At 43.5% G+C, this 19,284-nt stretch overlaps 1 protein-coding gene across 2 annotated transcripts in view; it reads left to right on the top strand.

The window, feature by feature from the left end:
- YEATS2 (YEATS domain containing 2) overlaps positions 1-19,284 on the top strand; it is a 1,667,962-nt gene that overhangs the window by 591,320 nt on the left and 1,057,358 nt on the right. For both annotated transcript variants that reach the window (XM_069213699.1, XM_069213698.1), the window contains exon 13: positions 4,827-4,934. In XM_069213699.1, the coding sequence (XP_069069800.1) occupies positions 4,827-4,934 (108 nt within the window). The remainder of the gene's footprint in view (positions 1-4,826; positions 4,935-19,284) is intronic.

Genomic DNA, 19,284 nt, shown 5'->3' with positions numbered 1-19,284 from the left:
GCCATGTAACATGTCTACGATCATGGAATTGTCACCCTAATGCCATTCTGGCATTGGGGGGACAATTCCATGATCCCCCGGGTCTCTAGCAGAGAACCCCGGTACTGCCAAACTGCCTTTCCGTGGTCTCCACTGCAGCTGCTGCCAACCCCTCAGACAGGTTTCTGCCCTCCTGGGGGCCAGGCAGCCCTGGCCCAGGAAGGCATAACAAAGGACTTCCTCTGAGAGAGGGTGCAACACCCTCTCCCTTTGGAAATAGGTGTGAAGGCTGGGGAGGAGTAGCCTCCCCCAGCCTCTGGAAATGCTTTGATGGGCAGAGATGGTGCCCATCTCTACATAAGCCAGTCTACACCGGTTCAGGGATCCCCCAGCCCTGCTCTGGCGCAGAACTGGACAAAGGAAAGGGGAGTGACCACTCCCCTGACCTGCACGTCCCAGGGGAGGTGCCCAGAGCTCCTCCAGTGTGTCCCAGACCTCTGCCATCTTCGAAACAGTGAGCCAGTGCCAGCAGGTGACGTCAGAGGCTCTTTCTGATAGGCTCTTACCTCTCTTAGTAGCCAATCCTCCTTCCTAGGTAGCCAAACCTCCTTTTCTGGCTATTTAGGGTCTCTGCTTTGGGGATCTCACCAGATAACGAATGCAAGAGCTCATCAGAGTTCCTCTGCATCTCCTTCTTCACCTTCTGCCAAAGGATCGACTGCTGACTGCTCAGGACGCCTGCAACACCGCAACAAAGTAGCAAGACGACTACTAGCAACCTTGTATCGCTTCATCCTGCCGGCTTTCTCAACTGTTTCCAGGTGGTGCATGCTCTGGGGGTAGCCTGCCTCCTTTCTGCACCAGGAGCTCTGAAGAAATCTCCCGTGGGTCGATGGAATCTTCCCCCTGCAACTGCAGGCACCAAAAGACTGCATCACTGGTCCTCTGGGTCCCCTCTCAGTACGACGAGCGTGGTCCCTGAAACTCAGCAATTCTGTCCAAGTGACTCCCACAGTCCAGTGACTCTTCAGTCCAAGTTTGGTGGAGGTAAGTCCTTGCCTCCCCACACTAGACTGCATTGCTGGGTACCGCGTGATTTGCAGCTGCTCTGGCTCCTGTGCACTCTTCCAGGATTTCCTTCGTGCACAGCCAAGCCTGGGTCCCAGACACTCCTTCCTGCAGTGCACAACCTTCTGAGTTGTCCTCCGGCGTTGTGGGACTCCCTTTTGTGACTTCGCGTGGACTCTGGTTCACTCTTCTTCCAAGTGCCTGTTCAGGTACTTCTGCGGGTGCTGCCTGCTTCTGTGAGGGCTCCCTGACTGGCTGGGCGCCCCCTCTGTCTCCTCCTCCAAGTGGCGACATCCTGGTCCCTCCTGGGCCACAGCAGCACCCAAAAACCCTTACCGCGACCCTTGCAGCTAGCAAGGCTTGTTTGCAGTCTTTCTGCGTGGGAACACCTCTGCAAGCTTCATCGCGACGTGGGACATCCGTCTTCCAAAGGAGAAGTCCCTAGCTCTCTTCTTTCTTGCAGAACTCCAAGCTTCTTCCAACAGGTGGCGCCTTCCTTGCACCCTCAGCTGGCATTTCCTGGGCTCCCGCCCACTCTCGACACTGTCGCGACTATTGGACTTGGTCCCCTTGTCTTACAGGTACTCAGGTCCGGAAATCCACTGTTGTTGCACTGCTGGTGTTTGTTCTTCCTGCAGAATCCCCCTATCACAACTTCTGTGCTCTCTGGGGGTAGTAGTTGCACTTTACACCTACCTTTCAGTGTCTTGGGGTGGGCTAATTTTCTAACCCTCACTGTTTTCTTACAGTCCCAGCGACCCTCTACAAGCTCACATAGGTTTGGGGTCCATTTGTGGTTCGCATTCCACTTTTGGAGTATATGGTTTGTGTTGCCCCTATACCTATGTGCTCCTATTGCAATCTACTGTAACTTTACACTGCTTGCATTACTTTTCCTGCTATTACCTGCATAATTTTGGTTTGTGTACATATATCTTGTGTATATAACTTATCCTCATACTGAGGGTACTCACTGAGATACTTTTGGCATATTGTCATAAAAATAAAGTACCTTTATTTTTAGTACTTCTGTGTATTGTGTTTCTTATGATATTGTGCATATGACACCAGTGGTATAGTAGGAGCTTTACATGTTTCCTAGTTCAGCCTAAGCTGCTTTGCCATAGCTACCTTCTATCAGCCTAAGTTGCTAGAAATACCTCTTCTACACTAATAAGGGATAACTGGACCTGGCACAAGGTGTAAGTACCTCTGGTACCCACTACAAGCCAGGCCAGCCTCCTACAATTCGTAAGAGAGGGATCCATGGGATTAGAGAGAGAAACTACTAATTGTGTATCATCATCATATGTGACCACAGACAGGCCATGGGGTTTAACGACTTTAGCTAGAGAAGAAAGATAGATATTGAAAAGAGTGAGTCTCAGAGAAGAGTCCTTAGGAACACCATTTGTAAGGGGGAGTATTTTAGACAGAAATGAGCGGTCGAGAACTTGAAAGGTTCTGCCTTTCAGAAATGAAGAAAACCAGACCAATGCTGTGCCTTCTATTACTATGGTGGAAAGTCTTTGAAGGAGAATGTTGTGATCTACAGTGTCAAAAGCGGCACTGAGATCTAACCGAATGATGGCTGCGTGCCCACCACTATCTAACAGTTGGTGAGTACTTTACGTGACTGCTAATAAAGCTGATTCTGTGCTGTGTTGGGGTCTGAATCCCATTTGAGTAAAGTCTAGAAGTTCATGATCCTCAAGGAAACGTGCCAGCTGATTTTTGACATGGTTTTCCATAATCTTAGCCAGAATTGGAAGAAGAGCGATGGGCTTGTAGTTACTAAACAGAGTGGGGTCAATTTTAGGTTTTTTCAAAAGAGGTTTGACGACAGCATGTTAGAGGGATTGAGGTAAAAATCCTGAGATTAAAAGATGGTTAAGAATATTTGTCAGAGGAGGGGAAATTATTTTGGAGGCCAGCGCAAGAATAGTGGGAGGAGCAGGATCAAGGGGGAATCCTGATTTTATACTGTGAAGACAATTTGTGATCAGTGTCTCTGTCAGGGGCTGAAAGGCTGCAAGCGAAACCGATGAAGGCTGAGCACTAATGTGCTGATTCCTATCGGTTTTGTGGCTACATATGGCCGGAAAAGAGGAGTAAATATCAGTGATCTTTTCCTGGAAAAAAGCTGCCAGGTTATTACTATGCTCGATAGAAGCCTCTATGGGCGAATCATCTGGGGATATATAGGTAAGTTCTTTGAGGATATGGAAAATTTCCTTCTGAGAATTGGCCGAACGTTCTATTCTAGAATAAAGATTGAGCTGATTTAATACAGTCATGATGAATTCTGATAGCTGCCCTATATACTTTTCTTTTTTAGGAAATACTGTTCTCTCTTCTCCAACTTCTTTCTAGCTTCTTGCACTCTTTTTTTAATTCCAGCAGTTGTGATGTAAACCAAGGTTTAGGTTTATGCTTGAGCCTTTTAATAGTTGTTTTGACCGGCAGAAGAGTGTCTAAGGAAGTGGAGATCCAATTGTTAAAACATTCTACATGATCAGAGTTAGGTTCATTGTGGCTAGAAAATGAAGAACACAGAATGTCCTGCCATCTTCTAGAATCTAATTTTGACCATTGGTGAGAGGTTATCTCTATGGGGAGTTGGTGAAAGGAGGAAGCTCCACAGGGTGGTGTAAATGAAAGTAAATAGTGATCTGTCCAGATGAGAGGCATAGGAGTGTAGAGGGAAAGATCCGAAAGGTTACTGAAGATAAGATCGATGGTGTGGCCTTTACGATGGGTGGGTCCCGTGATGTGCTGAGTTAGATCTAGAGCCGCCAAATTTGAAACAAGTGCTTTGGCAGAAGAACAGTGCATATTATCGACCTGAATATTAAAATCCCAGAGTATGGTAAAATAGGGGTTTTGCAAGGGATGGCCTCTACAAAGTCTGGCAGGGCCTGTGGAAAGTTACCATATGAACCGGGAGGACGATAGATGAGTATTCCTGAGAAGGTGAATGTTGCACTGAGATATTGAGAGAAAAGCAAACTTTCGCATCCAGGGATATCTAAGGGGGTAGTGGAGCATTTAAAGGACTTTTTTTGGATGATGGCAATACCTCCCCCTCTGGCCTGGGGTCTGTCCAAACAAATGATTAAATAGTCCTGAGGTAGGACCTTTAATATATCGAGGAAGGGATTCCATTGAGCCGTGTCTGTGTCAAAAATAGCGCGTCTGGGTGATGATCTTCTAAAAGAGAAAAGATATGGAGGCTATGAGCGGGCAAGGAACGACAATTGACCAAAAAGAGTATTCCTAAGTATTTTGTGCCGTTAGTGGTGGGTGACGGCAGGTCATGCAAAGCAGTCCAGAGGCAGCTGTGGCATGAGCAATTTACGGATTCAGCTGTATAGGCCGAGTGGGATAAGTTCATAGGGAAGTTATTATAAGCTAACAACTATTGGCCTGAGTAAACTAACCTTTACAGGGTCTGTCCAGCAGCATAACTGACCTCTCCCGGGTGCGGACAGGCTTGCCTTCGGCGCGCATCCGGCACGGGGAGACGTTTAAGTAGTGCATCCAGAAATGGTTGCCTAACGACTAGACCGCAGACCAAAATGGTAGGCAGAAAATGGACCAGCCGAGCAAAAATGGCGGGGGTATGAGGCAGGATTGACCAAGTTATGAGGCAAGAAAAGTCCTGGTATGAATTTATAATGCATGTAGTTCTAACTCAAACAAATACAAGACCCATTACATTGCAAATGCTTGTTTAATAATTGTGCTATGCGTATGTGTTTTATGCATGTTTTCTGTAGCCGGAGGACTCCCTTTTTGCTTCAATGCCACCCCTTGGTCCCATCGGAAGCCATACCAAGTTGCAGAGTGCAAAGACTGTCACAGAAGGACTTGGAACATTCACAAAGGTAGAGTTATTTTCTTATCTGTGTGCTTAGAGTGCATTCCTTATTCATCAGTCTTCAACGTCCCAATTCCTAGCTATTGAGCATGGTGACTCCATCTACAACACTGACTACCTATCCAAGTTATATTGCACATCCTTACAGTATGGCTCCTCCCAATACTAGACACTCTGTCCATTCTAAAAGAGGAAGAAGCCTGTCCCAAACACCTTTTCTTTGTTTTTTGTTTTTGTTTTTTACGAATGATGGGTATTTGTCTTATAGTTACAGTAAGTGATAATATGAGTATTGAATCATTGTTTTGCTATTTCCTTTATTGAACCTGCTCTAATAATTCATTTTTGCAAGGTTTACTCACCTGTATCCTCATTTGGAGCTCTCAATTAGTGGGTTACGTTGAATTTTTTTTGCTGTCTTTAAGATCTACTAAGCAATCTTGACTCCATATTACTGTGATTGTCGTCTGGTTGTCCGTTCTTGTCAGGGACATTTGAAAAGCTGACACACCACTATCATGCCTGACTTAGTAATGGCGTTGGTGCTATGAGATTTTGTCTTCTCAGTAATTCGTTATCTGGTCTACATAGTGACTGGGTAATCGGGAAGTGCTTGTTTGGCTTTTTAAGTGTTCTATTGAATTTTACAAAAACATATATAAAACACACATTTTACACAACGAAGCTCCATAGCCCAGAAATGTGTACATATACGTACATACAACAATAAATGATATGCATAATTGTTTACCCTTAGTAGTGTTAGTGCATTTCAAACAAAGTTGGTCCATTGCTGAAAATAATTATAACATCTAACAATTTCAAAAGATCAACAAGTGTGTCAAAGCTCTAGGCAACAAACATAATCATCTAGGAGTACCAGATCCACTATCAAGAAATTGAATTCCTCTCCCACCTGGCACAAGACGTTAATATGTTTTAAGGATGTATATATCTTATATAATATAGTTCTCCTCACACTGTAGACTCTCCACCTTAGCAGTAACCGTGGCACGGGTTAGCACAGCATTGAACCCAAAGTAATTTCAATAGTCAAAGTAAAATGAGTTAAAAGGAAAAAGTGACGGCCAACACGTTTAGTAAGGCGCCTCCAACTGGGCCTGTATTGTGATTACTGTGACTCTTTTTGTGTTAACCAACACCATTTATCCTTCGTCCATTTCTAGACAACTGGAACACCAACCTCTTCATATTCATGCAATGCCATAGTATCCATTGTCCAGCCTGGGCAGATGTCTGATAACAGGCATACCTTCCGCAATACATTATACAATGCATATTTTCCACACTTATTCTTTTATGCCACATATAAGCATTTCTTATTGTTTCTACGCCATATTGTCAAGAAATAAACCTTCGCCAATCAGCTCAATTGTTGGTCATATTCCAAATCCAAAGTGCTTCATATACATTTATCCTTTCCCAAAGTCGAATAACTCTCCTTCAAAAACCCAGTATATCATGATGTAAGAACCCCAATACATTCCACATTATTACATTTCACCAAGCATCAGAATGCATATGATACTATTACAGTTCTTCGTATTTTCAATTAAGGATAAACCAAATTGTACACAGTATTATAATGTAGAAGCCCAATGTATTCTCCATGATCACATTGTTAAAAAAAAAAAAAAAAGTTCATCATATTTTCAAATAATGGCAAATCAAATTGCACTCATCCACATAAAGAGCATTGCGCTCTCCTATCCAAATACAGATAAATCAAATATATTCACTCTCCTAGGGTCTTCTATGTTGTTATCCTCCCTCCACTGGACGCTATGAATCACTGTATACAATCCAAATGGCCACATGATCTAAAAATAGATAATCCTTCCTTCTCTTTTTTTGAGGGCTGATTGGGCTATACTTGCTAAGGTGGGGATATATTTCCTGCTCCCCTTACACCATTAAAAAAAAATATAATGGTCAGAGACTTTTCCGTAAAAGAGGGGACATTTACTTACTATATGCCCATAAACATGACTACTTTAAGATATTTATCCTCAGTGTTTTAATTGTTACAATTGTGATACTTTCAAGAGAGATGTCAGGGTTTAGATGGAATCTTTAAGGTATTTCATACTCTCATTGCATTATTTGGCAGCAAGAAAAAGTTTGTGGTATTCCCTTAAAAGGAAAAATGGATATTCATTTCCATTACACTTCAGTTACCTCATATTGAGTTGAGGCAAAGTGTGTTAATCCCCTATATTTTATTTCACTTCTTGGACAGGGCTTAAGGTAACTTCAGAAAAATTTCACATATCCACACATTAATATAAAAGAGGAGTTCAACTTACGGAGGACGAATAAAGTGTTCTATCCTATAAAGTGCATAATGTTTCCTAAAAAGGATACTCAATTGGTCTGCCCCTTAAAAAGTAGCGACATGGGCAATCCATCCTCATGTTTGATAGATGTATATAGCGATGCAACATCCAATTTGACCATGATGTACTCAGATCCTTATGGCACACCATCCAGCTTTTTAAAGAAATCTGTAGAACTTTCAAATATGATGGTAATCTTGTGACATATGGTTGAAGGAACAGATTCAAATATCTAGAGGTGTTTTCCAAGAGGGATCCCATGGAGCTCACTGTCTCAGATAAATAATACAGTGCCCTGTGGACCCCATCAGCCTGCATTACAATCACTGGATTTACAGATTAATTTTGTAGTACATCCTTGACCCAAGCCAATCTTCCATTGTTGATTAGGGCTAGGGTTCCATTGATCAATAGTGCTATTCAAGTCTACGGTTCAGGGCATCAAGGTGAAGGGCGGAGAGGAAAAGGGCAGCTGTCTGTTTGGGACTGGTTGGGCCTAGGGCCAGAGGGGCTGCCCAATTTTCCACTCAACAGCTACCATCTTAAGCCTTCCACATCAAAAACATCCAAGCACAATATCAGCAAAGGCATTCTACTCACACAACACAAACTTTATACAGATTTCAGTGTCTCAACAACCTCTACAAAACACTACAAACTACACCCATACACAATTCTACCACAACTACAACACTGTCACCTTCATTCTCATACAAAACACGTCTCTGTCTTATACCACTAACACATCCATGCATCACCAGCACAACACAAGGCCACATTATATGTATCTGTAATGTATCGAGACACACACTCCCTATTCATACAACACACCAGATCTATCCTCTACTTTCTCCTAACTCCCCCTTTTTTATCATGATGAAACCTATTCACAGCCTTCCATCACACCATCCACCAACACCCTCCTCTTGTTACGAATTACACACAACCATACAATTGGTACACTCATCTCCACCACACATATTGCCTCTTCCAGTGATCATATATAACCCAAACACTCATAACTCTTGTCCATCCCCTCTTACACACCACATACACTCTTCTCCCAAACACATGAGCACACACTGTACTATTGAAATACCACTCACCAGCAGGAACTCACATACAGATCCTTCACAGAAAACCACATCAATATCTCCTCTTTCTACCCCACTAAACAAAACACACACACCAGCACATCAAAATAACACCCACTTTCTTAATACTTCCTGATACACCCACCCTCATGACTAAACAAATAATACAGATCCTGAACCAACTTTATTCCAAAATTCTTAGTCTTTACCAACATCCACCATAAACACCCCAAAACAGCAACATTAATTTACCCGCCTCTCATCCATTGTACAATTTAGAGCCTTAGAATATGACCCACATGTCCTGCCATCACCCCTAACCGATACTCCTTCCACCCTAAAGAGACATAAACAAAATACAAAACATGCCACTCTTCATAGTTTCACATCCCCATTTCTATTACACAACAAGGCTACTCTACAAAAATAACACAACTCACCATGTCCCTCTCAACTACCATCTCCACCACTGACAAACAGGCCCAACAAAATGCCTTCTAAGCCTGCTGGATGAGGAACACAGTATAGAAAAACAACACTATTATGACCCTCATACTGTTAATATCAGAAGTAATGAAACCCTCACGGGTGAGTAGCTGCGATTTACAAATATTGATTGATTGATAATGACACACTGTAGGAAGTTGGCTCTGTATGCACTATTTCAAAGTAAGGAATAGTATGCACAGAGTCCAAGGGTTCCCCTTAGAGGTAAGATAGTGGCAAAAAGAGATAATACTAATGCTCTATTTTGTGGTAGTGTGGTCGAGCAGTAGGCTTATCAAAGGAGTAGGGTTAAGCATTTGTTGTACACACATAGGCAATAAATGAGGAACACACACTCAGAGACAATTCCAGGCCAATAGGTTTTTGTATAGAAAAATATATTTTCTTAGTTTATTTTAAGAACCACAGGTTCAAATTTTACATGTAATACTTCAATTGAAAGGTATTGCAGGTAAGTACTTTAGGAACTTTGAATAATCACGATAGCATATATACTTTTCAAATAAATCACATATAGCTATTTTAAAACTAGACAGTGCAATTTTCAACAGTTCCTGGGGGAGATAAGTATTTGTTAGTTTTTGTAGGTAAGTAAACCACCCACGGGGTTCAAGTTTGGGTCCAAGTAGCCCACCGTTGGGGGTTCAGAGTAACCCCAAAGTTACCACACCAGCAGCTCAGGGCCGGTCAGGTGCAGAGTTCAAAGTGGTGCCCAAAACGCATAGGCTTCAATGGAGAAGGGGTGCCCCGGTTCCAGTCTGCCAGCAGGTAAGTAGCCGTGTCTTCGGAGGGCAGACCTGGGGGGTTTTGTAGGGCACCGGGGGGGACACAAGTTAGCACAGAAAGTACACCCTCAGCAGCACGGGGGCGGCCGGGTGCAGTGTGCAAACACACCTCGGGTTTTCAATTGGAATCAATGGGAGACCAAGGGGTCTCTTCAGCGATGCAGACAAGGTGGGGGCTCCTCGGGGTAGCCACCACCTGGGCAAGGGAGAGGGCCTCCTGGGGGTCTCTCCTGCACTGGAGTTCCGATCTTTCAGGTCCTGGGGGCTGCGGGTGCAGGGTCTTTTCCAGACGTCGGGATCTGGGAGTTAGGCAGTCGCGGTCAGGGGGAGTCTCGGGATTCCCTCTGCAGGCGCCGCTGTGGGGGCTCAGGGGGGGCAACTCTGGTTACTCACAGTCTCGGAGTCGCCGGGGAGTCCTCCCTGAAGGGTTGTTTCTCCACAAGTCGAGCCGTGGGCGTCTGGTGCAGAGTAGCAAGTCTCACGCTTCTGGCGGGAAACGCAGTTGTCTTGAAGTTGCTTCTTTGGAAACAAAGTTGCAGTCTTTGTTGAACAGGGCCGCTGTTCTCTGGAGTTTCTTGGTCCTTCTAGAGCAGGGCAGTCCTCTGAGGATTCAGAGGTCGCTGGTCCTGGGGAAAGCGTCGCTGGAGCAGTGTCTTTAGAAGGGAGGGAGACAGGCCGGTAGAGCTGGGGCCAAAGCAGTTGGTGTCTCCGTCTTCTCTGCAGGGTTTTTCAGCTCAGCAGTCCTCTTCTTCTTAGGTTGCAGGAATATGAGTTCCTAGGTTCAGGGGAGCCCCTAAATACAGAATTTAGGGGTGTGTTTAGGTCAGGGAGGGCAGTAGCCAATGGCTACTAGCCCTTAGGGTGGCTACACCCTCTTTGTGCCTCCTCCCAAGGGGAGAGGGTCACATTCCTATCCCTATTGGGGGGGATCCCCCATCTGCAAGGTAGAGGATTCCTAAAAGTCAGAGTCACTTCAGCTCAGGTTGCCTTAGGGGCTGTCCTGACTGGTCAGTGACTCCTCCTTGTTTTTCTCATTATCTCCTCCGGCCTTGCCGCCAAAAGTGGGCCCGTGGCCGGAGGGGGCGGGCAACTCCACTAGCTGGAATGCCCTGTAGCGCTGTAACAAAGGGGGTGAGCCTTTGAGGCTCACCGCCAGGTGTTACAGCTCCTGCAAGGGGGAGGTGATAAGCATCTCCACCCAGTACAGGCTTTGTTACTAGCCACAGAGTGACAAAGGCTCTCTCCCCATGTGGCCAGCAACATGTGTCGAGTGTGGCAGGCTGCTAAAACCAGTCAGCCTACACAGGTAGTTGGTTAAGGTTTCAGGGGGCACCTCTAAGGTGCCCTCTGGGGTGTATGTTACAATAAAATGTACACTGGCATCAGTGTGCATTTATTGTGCTGAGAAGTTTGATACCAAACTTCCCAGTTTTCAGTGTAGCCATTATGGTGCTGTGGAGTTCGTGTTTGACAGACTCCCAGACCATATACTCTTATGGCTACCCTGCACTTACAATGTCTAAGGTTTTGCTTAGACACTATAGGGGCACAGTGCTCATGCACTGGTGCCCTCACCTATGGTATAGTGCACCCTGCCTTAGGGCTGTAAGGCCTGCTAGAGGGGTGACTTATCTATACTGCATAGGCAGTGTGAGGTTGGCATGGCACCCTGAGGGGAGTGCCATGTCGACTTACTCGTTTTGTCCTCACCAGCACACACAAGCTGGCAAGCAGTGTCTATGCTGAGTGAGGGGTCCCCAGGGTGGCATAAGATATGCTGCAGCCCTTAGAGACCTTCCCTGGCATCAGGGCCCTTGGTACCAGGGGTACCAGTTACAAGGGACTTACCTGGATGCCAGGGTGTGCCAATTGTGTAAACAGAAGTACAGGTTAAGGAAAGAACACTGGTGCTGGGGCCTGGTTAGCAGGCCTCAGCACACTTTCAAATCAAAACATAGCATCAGCAAAGGCAAAAAGTCAGGGGGTAACCATGCCAAGGAGGCATTTCCTTACACACACCTGCTACAATTATAAAATATACTGATCACTCTTCTAAAAAACTACACCACCACTAAAACACAATCTCTAAACTGCCTACTCATAAATGCTCAATCACGCTTCAAAAACAAGCACCACATCTACGACCTACTCACTGACACACAACCTGACTTAACCTTCGGAACTGAGTCATGGTTGGGCGATAATATGGCTCAGGTGTTGCATAAAGCCATTCCTCTAGGCTATCAAACCATCACACAAAACCATATGGGCAGGTGGACATGCTGTTATAATCAAACAAGCAATAAATCTCAGCAAACCAGACAACATCTCCATACAAGGTTGTGAGGCCCTCATCACCAGATGCAACCCTACACCAACTTCCTCCGGTATCTTCCTCCTCCTTTACAGACCACAACCTAGCAATACAACATTTCCAGACACATTTCTAGATACAGTTTCAAACCTTATAATACTATACTCCAACCTGTGCATTCTTGGGGATCTAAACATTTGGTTTGATAAACCCAATATGCCCCAACCAAAAGCTATCATCGCTGGCCTAGTTACATTGAACCTACATCAGATTGTACACAATCCCACACACATCGCTGGACACATCCTAGATATAATTTTGCAAAGTCAGCACTAGGTAGTTTTTAAAGGATCGCACCAGTCACATGGTCAGACAACTATTTGGTAACTTTTCAACATAAAACACAATAAATCTACACACCCTAGACCACCTTGCATACGTTCACCTATCGACCATGGAACAAACTCAATTTTGAATACTTAGAAACACAACTAACAGCCAACACAGATCTAGACATAATATTTACGAGTGGCTACAGGAAGCTATCAATATCCTAATACCACTCCGAAAAACAAAACAGGACAAAACAAACAAGCACTTTGGAGAAACACAGAAATAAAAAAGATAAAACAACAAATTAGAAGGTTGCAACGAACCTGGCTCAAAACAAACAGTCAAGACAAACTTCACCTAGGCAAACTTAACTACTCAGTGTTCAAAACACTTCACCTGCAAATAAGAATTTTATAAAATTCTGAACGAATTTTGAAAACCTAAATGCGTGGCAGCAACTCATCCCATTACTCATGAATTCAGACAAACTGGCAAATCATTACACAACCAAGTCAGACACACTGGACTCCTTTTCAAAACAAAGGAAAACCACCAGCACCAACCTGTTTCCAAAAATCCCCTCCAAGCATAAGCCAACCCAGTCTCTGCACTCTTTCAAACAAATATCACAAAGTAAATTTATGGATCCAAATTAACACTTCTAGATTCTTCCCTACTGTCTACCTCCATCATTCTATTAAATCCATCTAACAGACTCAAGTCCTCCGCTCAAATTAAATCATACCTCCCTGTACTAATACTGTACTCATTTTCCGTTTTTCTAATCCAACACTAATCCTTTTGGGTTCCAGTGTAGCGTGCTCCTCGCTGAAAAGCGTTTTGCCGACTCATCAGGGGTAGTAAGCGCTATATAAATACAGTTAATATAATTACGAAATGGAGTCCATATCTTTTCAAAACTTGGAACCCTGCCCCTCTGTCCTTCACCAGTGCAGTGACTTTTTCCGTGGTGTATATTGAGCAGACTTTGGTCCAGCAAAGTTGTGAACTGGGTAGGGTCTGGGATCTCCATTGTTGTGCTGTTGTCAGAGGGACAACTATTAGCAAGTATGTTTTAAGTTTTCTGCGAGGTGTGGTTAGTGGACCATCTGAATCTTCCCCTATATCACCCAGAATCAAACCTGCAGGGTTCAGACCAATCTGCAACCCTGTTATGTCATTTATTTGTTTTATAATAGTCTTCCAACGTTATTGATTATCTGACCCGACCACCTCTTAAATGCCGTAGAACCTCTTTCATTCCAACAGTGCCAACACACAGTGGATGATCCAAACATAGCACCCAGGTAGCCTGGCATCAAGTACCATCTCAAAAGTATTTTGTAGCTATGTTTTTTTATATAATATTGGCTCGTTCCAATATGAATCCGTGAAGCTTCATCTAGGCTAATCTCCCAATTCTAATTCCCATTTAGGAATTTACAGTGGTTTAAAATCTACAAGATGAGCATCTAGTATGTGATATAATCAGGTAATGCTCTTCTCAGTCACTTGTTCCTTCATAAGGGATTCTGTAGATGTGGGATCCCTTGTAACCTGCGTTTTGCACGGCCCAAGGTAATCCAGTCTGCAAGTTGCATCAAGTAAAGAGTGAGAGTACTATCCAGCACCCAACAGCGAACAATCTCAGCCGAAGTCAACAGTTGACCCTTGTGATAGAAATCTGAGAGTGTAGCAGTGACATTTACAGCCACCGCGGAATCGCGCATCTAGCAACCCCAGTGGTAAATCTGGGTTGTTCGAAACCAGAGACATCGTGGAAGGATATGTTGTCATTCTAGAGCATCTAATACAAGCTGACCAATATATCAGTGTCATTTAGGTTGATTGTGATAAAGTATTTTGATATTTCCATTTTAATGGTAACCAAGGCAATATGTGTATATGCTTGCCAAGAATAGTCTTTCCACATGGACACCTGGCTTGAACTAAGAGGGTCAGTTAAATCAAGCAGAAGATGTAATGGTCGGCTTGGATAGATCCATTGGTATGTGGGAACCCTACACCTCCCTCATACTTGATCCCAAGAAGATTGTTTCCTAGATATTCGAGGCATCCTCTCTTTCCAAGTAAAAGTAAATAATTTAGTCTGTACAGTATGCAAAAGGTCCTTGGGTATTAACATTGGCAAGCTTGGGCCTAAATAAAGTAATCTAGTTAGGAGATTCATCTTATTACATGCAATCCTGCCAAACCAGGAAATTTCCACCTCCCTCTTATGGATGGGTGAAGGGGAAGTTTCCTGGTTTGGCAGAATTGCATAGGTATTTGAAAAGAATATCCAATAGAGGCGTAAATATTGGCTAAGTATAAGTCTTCCCCATGCGCTGTAATAGTAATCCCCAAGTAATTACTGGAATTGGAATTCTCTGTGATTTGTAAGTTAATTAATTAATTAGCTACCAGCCTGCATTCTCTTAAGAAGCTCCATTGCTATTGATTTGGAGTAACTAATTTTTAATCCAGAAACGCTAGAGAAATCTTCCAGTATGTTAATAAGAGCATGAATTGAGCTGTCTGGATTATTAAAGCACAGTATATCCTCCACAAAGAGAAGTCATTTATACATTTGTTTTCCTACTTTCAAGTGAAAATGTCAGGAGAGATTAGGCACCCTGTTGTTTACCCTTTCCCAGGTTAATCTAAACGCCGTCTTAAGGCTTAGTTTTGAGCATGGTTGAAGGAGACAGAAAATCAGCCTTAATTAATCCCTTGATCCTGGGATCCATTTCTGTGCGATTGAGAACTTTAAATATACACAAAATACATATGTTCTTTTTCTTAGCTATTAGACTGAGATCTAAGGCCAAATGTATATTATAACACATCTTCCTCTCCTGAGCAAAACCCAGTTGCGTGGGCTGGGCAATAGGAGTCCAGTTTTTCTCCAAGCAATCACACAATTTTTGTAAAACCTTTCGACTCTGACTTTAGTAAATATATTAGGTGACCTACCTTGCAGATTTTGAGGTTTTATTTTTAAGGTTTGGGTATTAAAATTGTTTCTATTCCATCACAGTGCTTGTAATGACTCCGGATTCTAGGAAATAATTAAACGTGAATGCCTTAGGAACCTGTAATTTATCCCTAAATGTTTTATAAAAGGAATTGACAAACCCATTAAGTCCAGGAGGGTTGTTCCCTGAAAGTGCCTTAATTGCTTCACTAACCTTGAGGTGTTTTCAAATTCTCCAAGGATTCTAGAATTTCTCTCCGCTCAGAAGGAAATACCACCCTGTTGAGATAATCATCTTGCTCAGTTTTCTGAGTCAATGCAGGTGCCACTCTGGATTTTGACTGTATACTGCGGATCCTGTTTTTTGTTTTGGGTGGGGTTAGTTTTATAGGTAAGCAGTCTACCAACCTTGATACTTTTATGGTAGTAGATATGCTGGACATATGGCCTTCACTGTGCCTTTTCACCAATTAAGAGGTGTTCCAGTTCTCCTCAAGATTTCTGTAGAGCCCTATATGTTTTACATGAACTTGGTATCTCCAGAGCGGCCATTGAGATGAATATTTTGGATTCCAAGTTTCGTTTTCTATCCTTATTGCACCCGAAGAACCCAGCCAAGTGCAAAATGTGTTAACAGTGTATCACTGCTTTGGCGGTATCCCAACACACTGCCAATAAAGTGGAAATAACTTATTTTTTTCCCAAAGTAGTGTTGCAACGCTTCCCCAATAGAATGCCTAGCTGCTGGATCTTGAAAAGGTTTTTTGTTCATGCATCAGCATTTCTGTAATGTGGAGTATATACCCACTATCCGAATTTTTCACCACTGGTGCATGATCTGGTAGTATTTGCATATAATTTCGGCTCTAGGGGTAGTACTGAAGGTGGGCTTGTTGTGTGAACAACAAATCAAGTCTGTAGATGGTTCTATGCACATGTAAAAAAATATAAATATATTCCCTGTTATTGGGATGCTGTGACCTCCAGATGTCTACTAAATTCAGATACTTCAAATCCTCATGAAACACCTTTTAGAGCTCCATACCCAGCACCTCATGCTTTATAACTGTCTATTTGTTGGTCAAGTGCTATATTGAAGTCTTCACCTATTATCAATGGACCCTCAGTAAGATCCATGTTCACAAAGAGCTTTGTGTAAAATTTGGACTTGCAATCTGGAGGACCATATACATTCACTAACGTAACCACCACTCCTTCCAACCTCCCTTTGAGGATAGGTTGTCGACCTTCCTTAGCATTGTCGGTGGACGTCTTCCAAAACTGTGGCCTTTTTGGAATATGGTCATGGGCCGGTCAGCAGAGCGGACCAGTTCAGGGCACGTGAATAACTTCTCCTGAGGGTGGGACTGGCAAGCGGTGAGTGGCCACAAGCCCATGAAATTAAACACAGTTGTTGGACAGTGGCCTTTGAAAGCACCAATGATGTAACAGGACAGGGAAGCCTTCGAGGTTAAAAGGGGAGTGCAGGACGAGACCCCAACAAGAACGATCTGGTAACAGGAGAAGTAGTTCTAGTGAAGTCACATTAAGACTGTCAGACTGGGACATAAGGGGCGATGGAGACAATCGTAGGGGGTAATTGCAAACATAAAAAGCTATAGCTTAGTAGTATAGCCTTGTGCCTGTGATGGTACCGGTTCACTGGGGCAAGGGTTCGCAGCCCACCAATGGTTTCAAAGTAACTTGAGGTTGCAAAAATAGCAAGCAGTGTTAGCCAGGAGCTGTTGCTTAGAGGCGGGCACTCATGTACTTGGTGTCAGACACCCTCCCTAATACAGCGGTTTAAATCTCATTTCTGGAAGAAAAGTGTCAAAGGTTAGCTTTGCCCAGCAAACTCAGTCGGCAGAGCAGGGGGCTCTTAATCTCAGGATCGTAGGTTTGCACCTCAGGTTGGGCACGTTAGTTTTCAGATACAACAGGCCTAGCCCAGACATGACCAAGGTGCCCTCAGAGGTCACACGTTGGTAAACGGCACAAGGTGGTATACACTTAGCTGGGGAGGACTGGACAGGTTCCTAGGACATATAGTATATAGCTTGTTTTATCACAAGGAGCTGCAAAAGGTGGGGGGCTGCATATAGTCGGGAAACCACAGGCAACATGGCAGAAGTATAAAAACATAGACAGCCAGAAACAAAACAGGCTAAAAGAACACTTGCTAAAACAATGTCCTTGGGATGCCTTATGGGAGTTTAGAGCACCACTCCCTTGCCTTTGTCTGACCTGGGGAGTGATATTGTAAAGGGTAGTACTGGGGGTAAAGGCGAGTGTCACCCATAGACACTAGGTGATGAGTTTCTTGGAAGTAGGCCATGGCACTTCTTTAATTCAAAACTACTTCAGCAGTGTTTTTTTTTCTTCCACAAAAGAGTTAAGACCCTGGACATTATGTACCAAAAATTGAAAAGCAGGCATTGAACGTTCATTTAGTGGATAACTATCTCGTAAAGGGCTAAGTAGAGGAGATGGAAGTGAAGGAGCCAATTCACTGAACATATGAAGTGGTCGATACAGGGCATGGAAGCCCATGACTATGGAGAAAAAAATAAAACAAGCAAAAAACTCAACAAATAAACAATATATACAAAATAGTGTGACCTAGAGACCTGAAAATGACTTCAGGTAATCAAGGCAAATACCGTAGTAGCCTCCGAGCCAAGGCAATCTAAACTATATACATTATAGTGAGTGTTGGGATCCCTTTGGAAACTTAAGCAATAAGTTTAGTTTCGTGTTAAATACTCATTACATAGAAGGGTTACATGTTCAGTCTTTTTCTAGTAGTAACCCCGCATAGGAACAGTCTTCTTTAGCCCTGAGCTGGGGTGTCAATCTTTGTTGTTTCGTGTGTGGTGGATCTACCATTTCCCAGAGTACCTCCGTAGCCAGTGACTGAGATTGCAAGTTCGACTTCTCAGGGGCCCCGTTGAGCTGGAGTGTAGTTTCCAGCTCCTCTGAAGTGGATGCTGTACAATGTTTGTTCTTAAATGAAAACGAGATTCTAAGGGAGAACCCCCAAAGGCAGGGAATCTTTTGTCATGTAGATAGTCTACCACCCCTTTATATTATCTTAAATTATTCATGCTTGGATAAAGTGTAAGCAGAGATGTTCTGTAAAATGAGTAAAGTGCCTTTTTCATTCTGAGTTTTCCTTAAAGTACTTGAGGCTTTAAAAATTCCCACTCTTGGATGATGGTAATGGATTCTCGTCAAGACATCTTGAGCGAGCTATCTGTTCCTTTGAAATTCCGAGTAGACTGCGAGTGTAAACAGCGTGATTTCCGTATTGATATATTCAGGAGCAGTCAACGAAAACATCCTAATGTATGCAGAGAATTCAGTCAGGAACGCATGCATTTATTCCTCTAATGTGCAGATTCTTCCGTCTGCCTCGATTTTGTTTCCATTGTCAATCTCACTAATCAGAGTCTGTTGTCAGCATTCAAAGGCAGCCACTCTACCGAAGAGCACAAATTGTTCGTGATAATGCACAATTGCTGAGCCATATAATTTTTCCACACAGTCCTCCAGTTTTTGCAAATGGTGATTGAGATCGCTTATAGATATATTATTGTCTTGACTCAAGGTGGTCATTTCTCTGCCGAATTCTTGCATGAGGTTGTGAAAATATCTCGTGACCAGAGCTGTCCGTTCCGGTGGGTTTGGCTGACCATGCTGCACCACAATTAACTTAATATGTTTTTGAGTTAGGAATGCTTCCTTAATGTTAGCTCTCTTAGCTGACTGTTTTTGAAAGCGGACATGATTCAAACAAGACGTGTCAAAAACGAAAAGCAACTGTGGGCTGCCAAATCCTGGACAAAGATGCTAAGATTCAAAGGCACTCGCACCACAATAGGAAATCAGACCAACGTGGAGCGCTTAGCTGGTTACAATGATGGAACACAGCCGGCGTTATTCCTGGTGTCTCCGGTGCCTCACTAAAACTTAGCGTAATTAGGAAAAAAC

The sequence above is a fragment of the Pleurodeles waltl genome, chromosome 11 (genome assembly GCF_031143425.1).
Source record: "Pleurodeles waltl isolate 20211129_DDA chromosome 11, aPleWal1.hap1.20221129, whole genome shotgun sequence".
Lineage (NCBI taxonomy): Eukaryota > Metazoa > Chordata > Amphibia > Caudata > Salamandridae > Pleurodeles > Pleurodeles waltl.
Note: the sequence above shows the minus strand (reverse complement) of the source record. Positions and strands in the feature narration are given on the sequence as shown.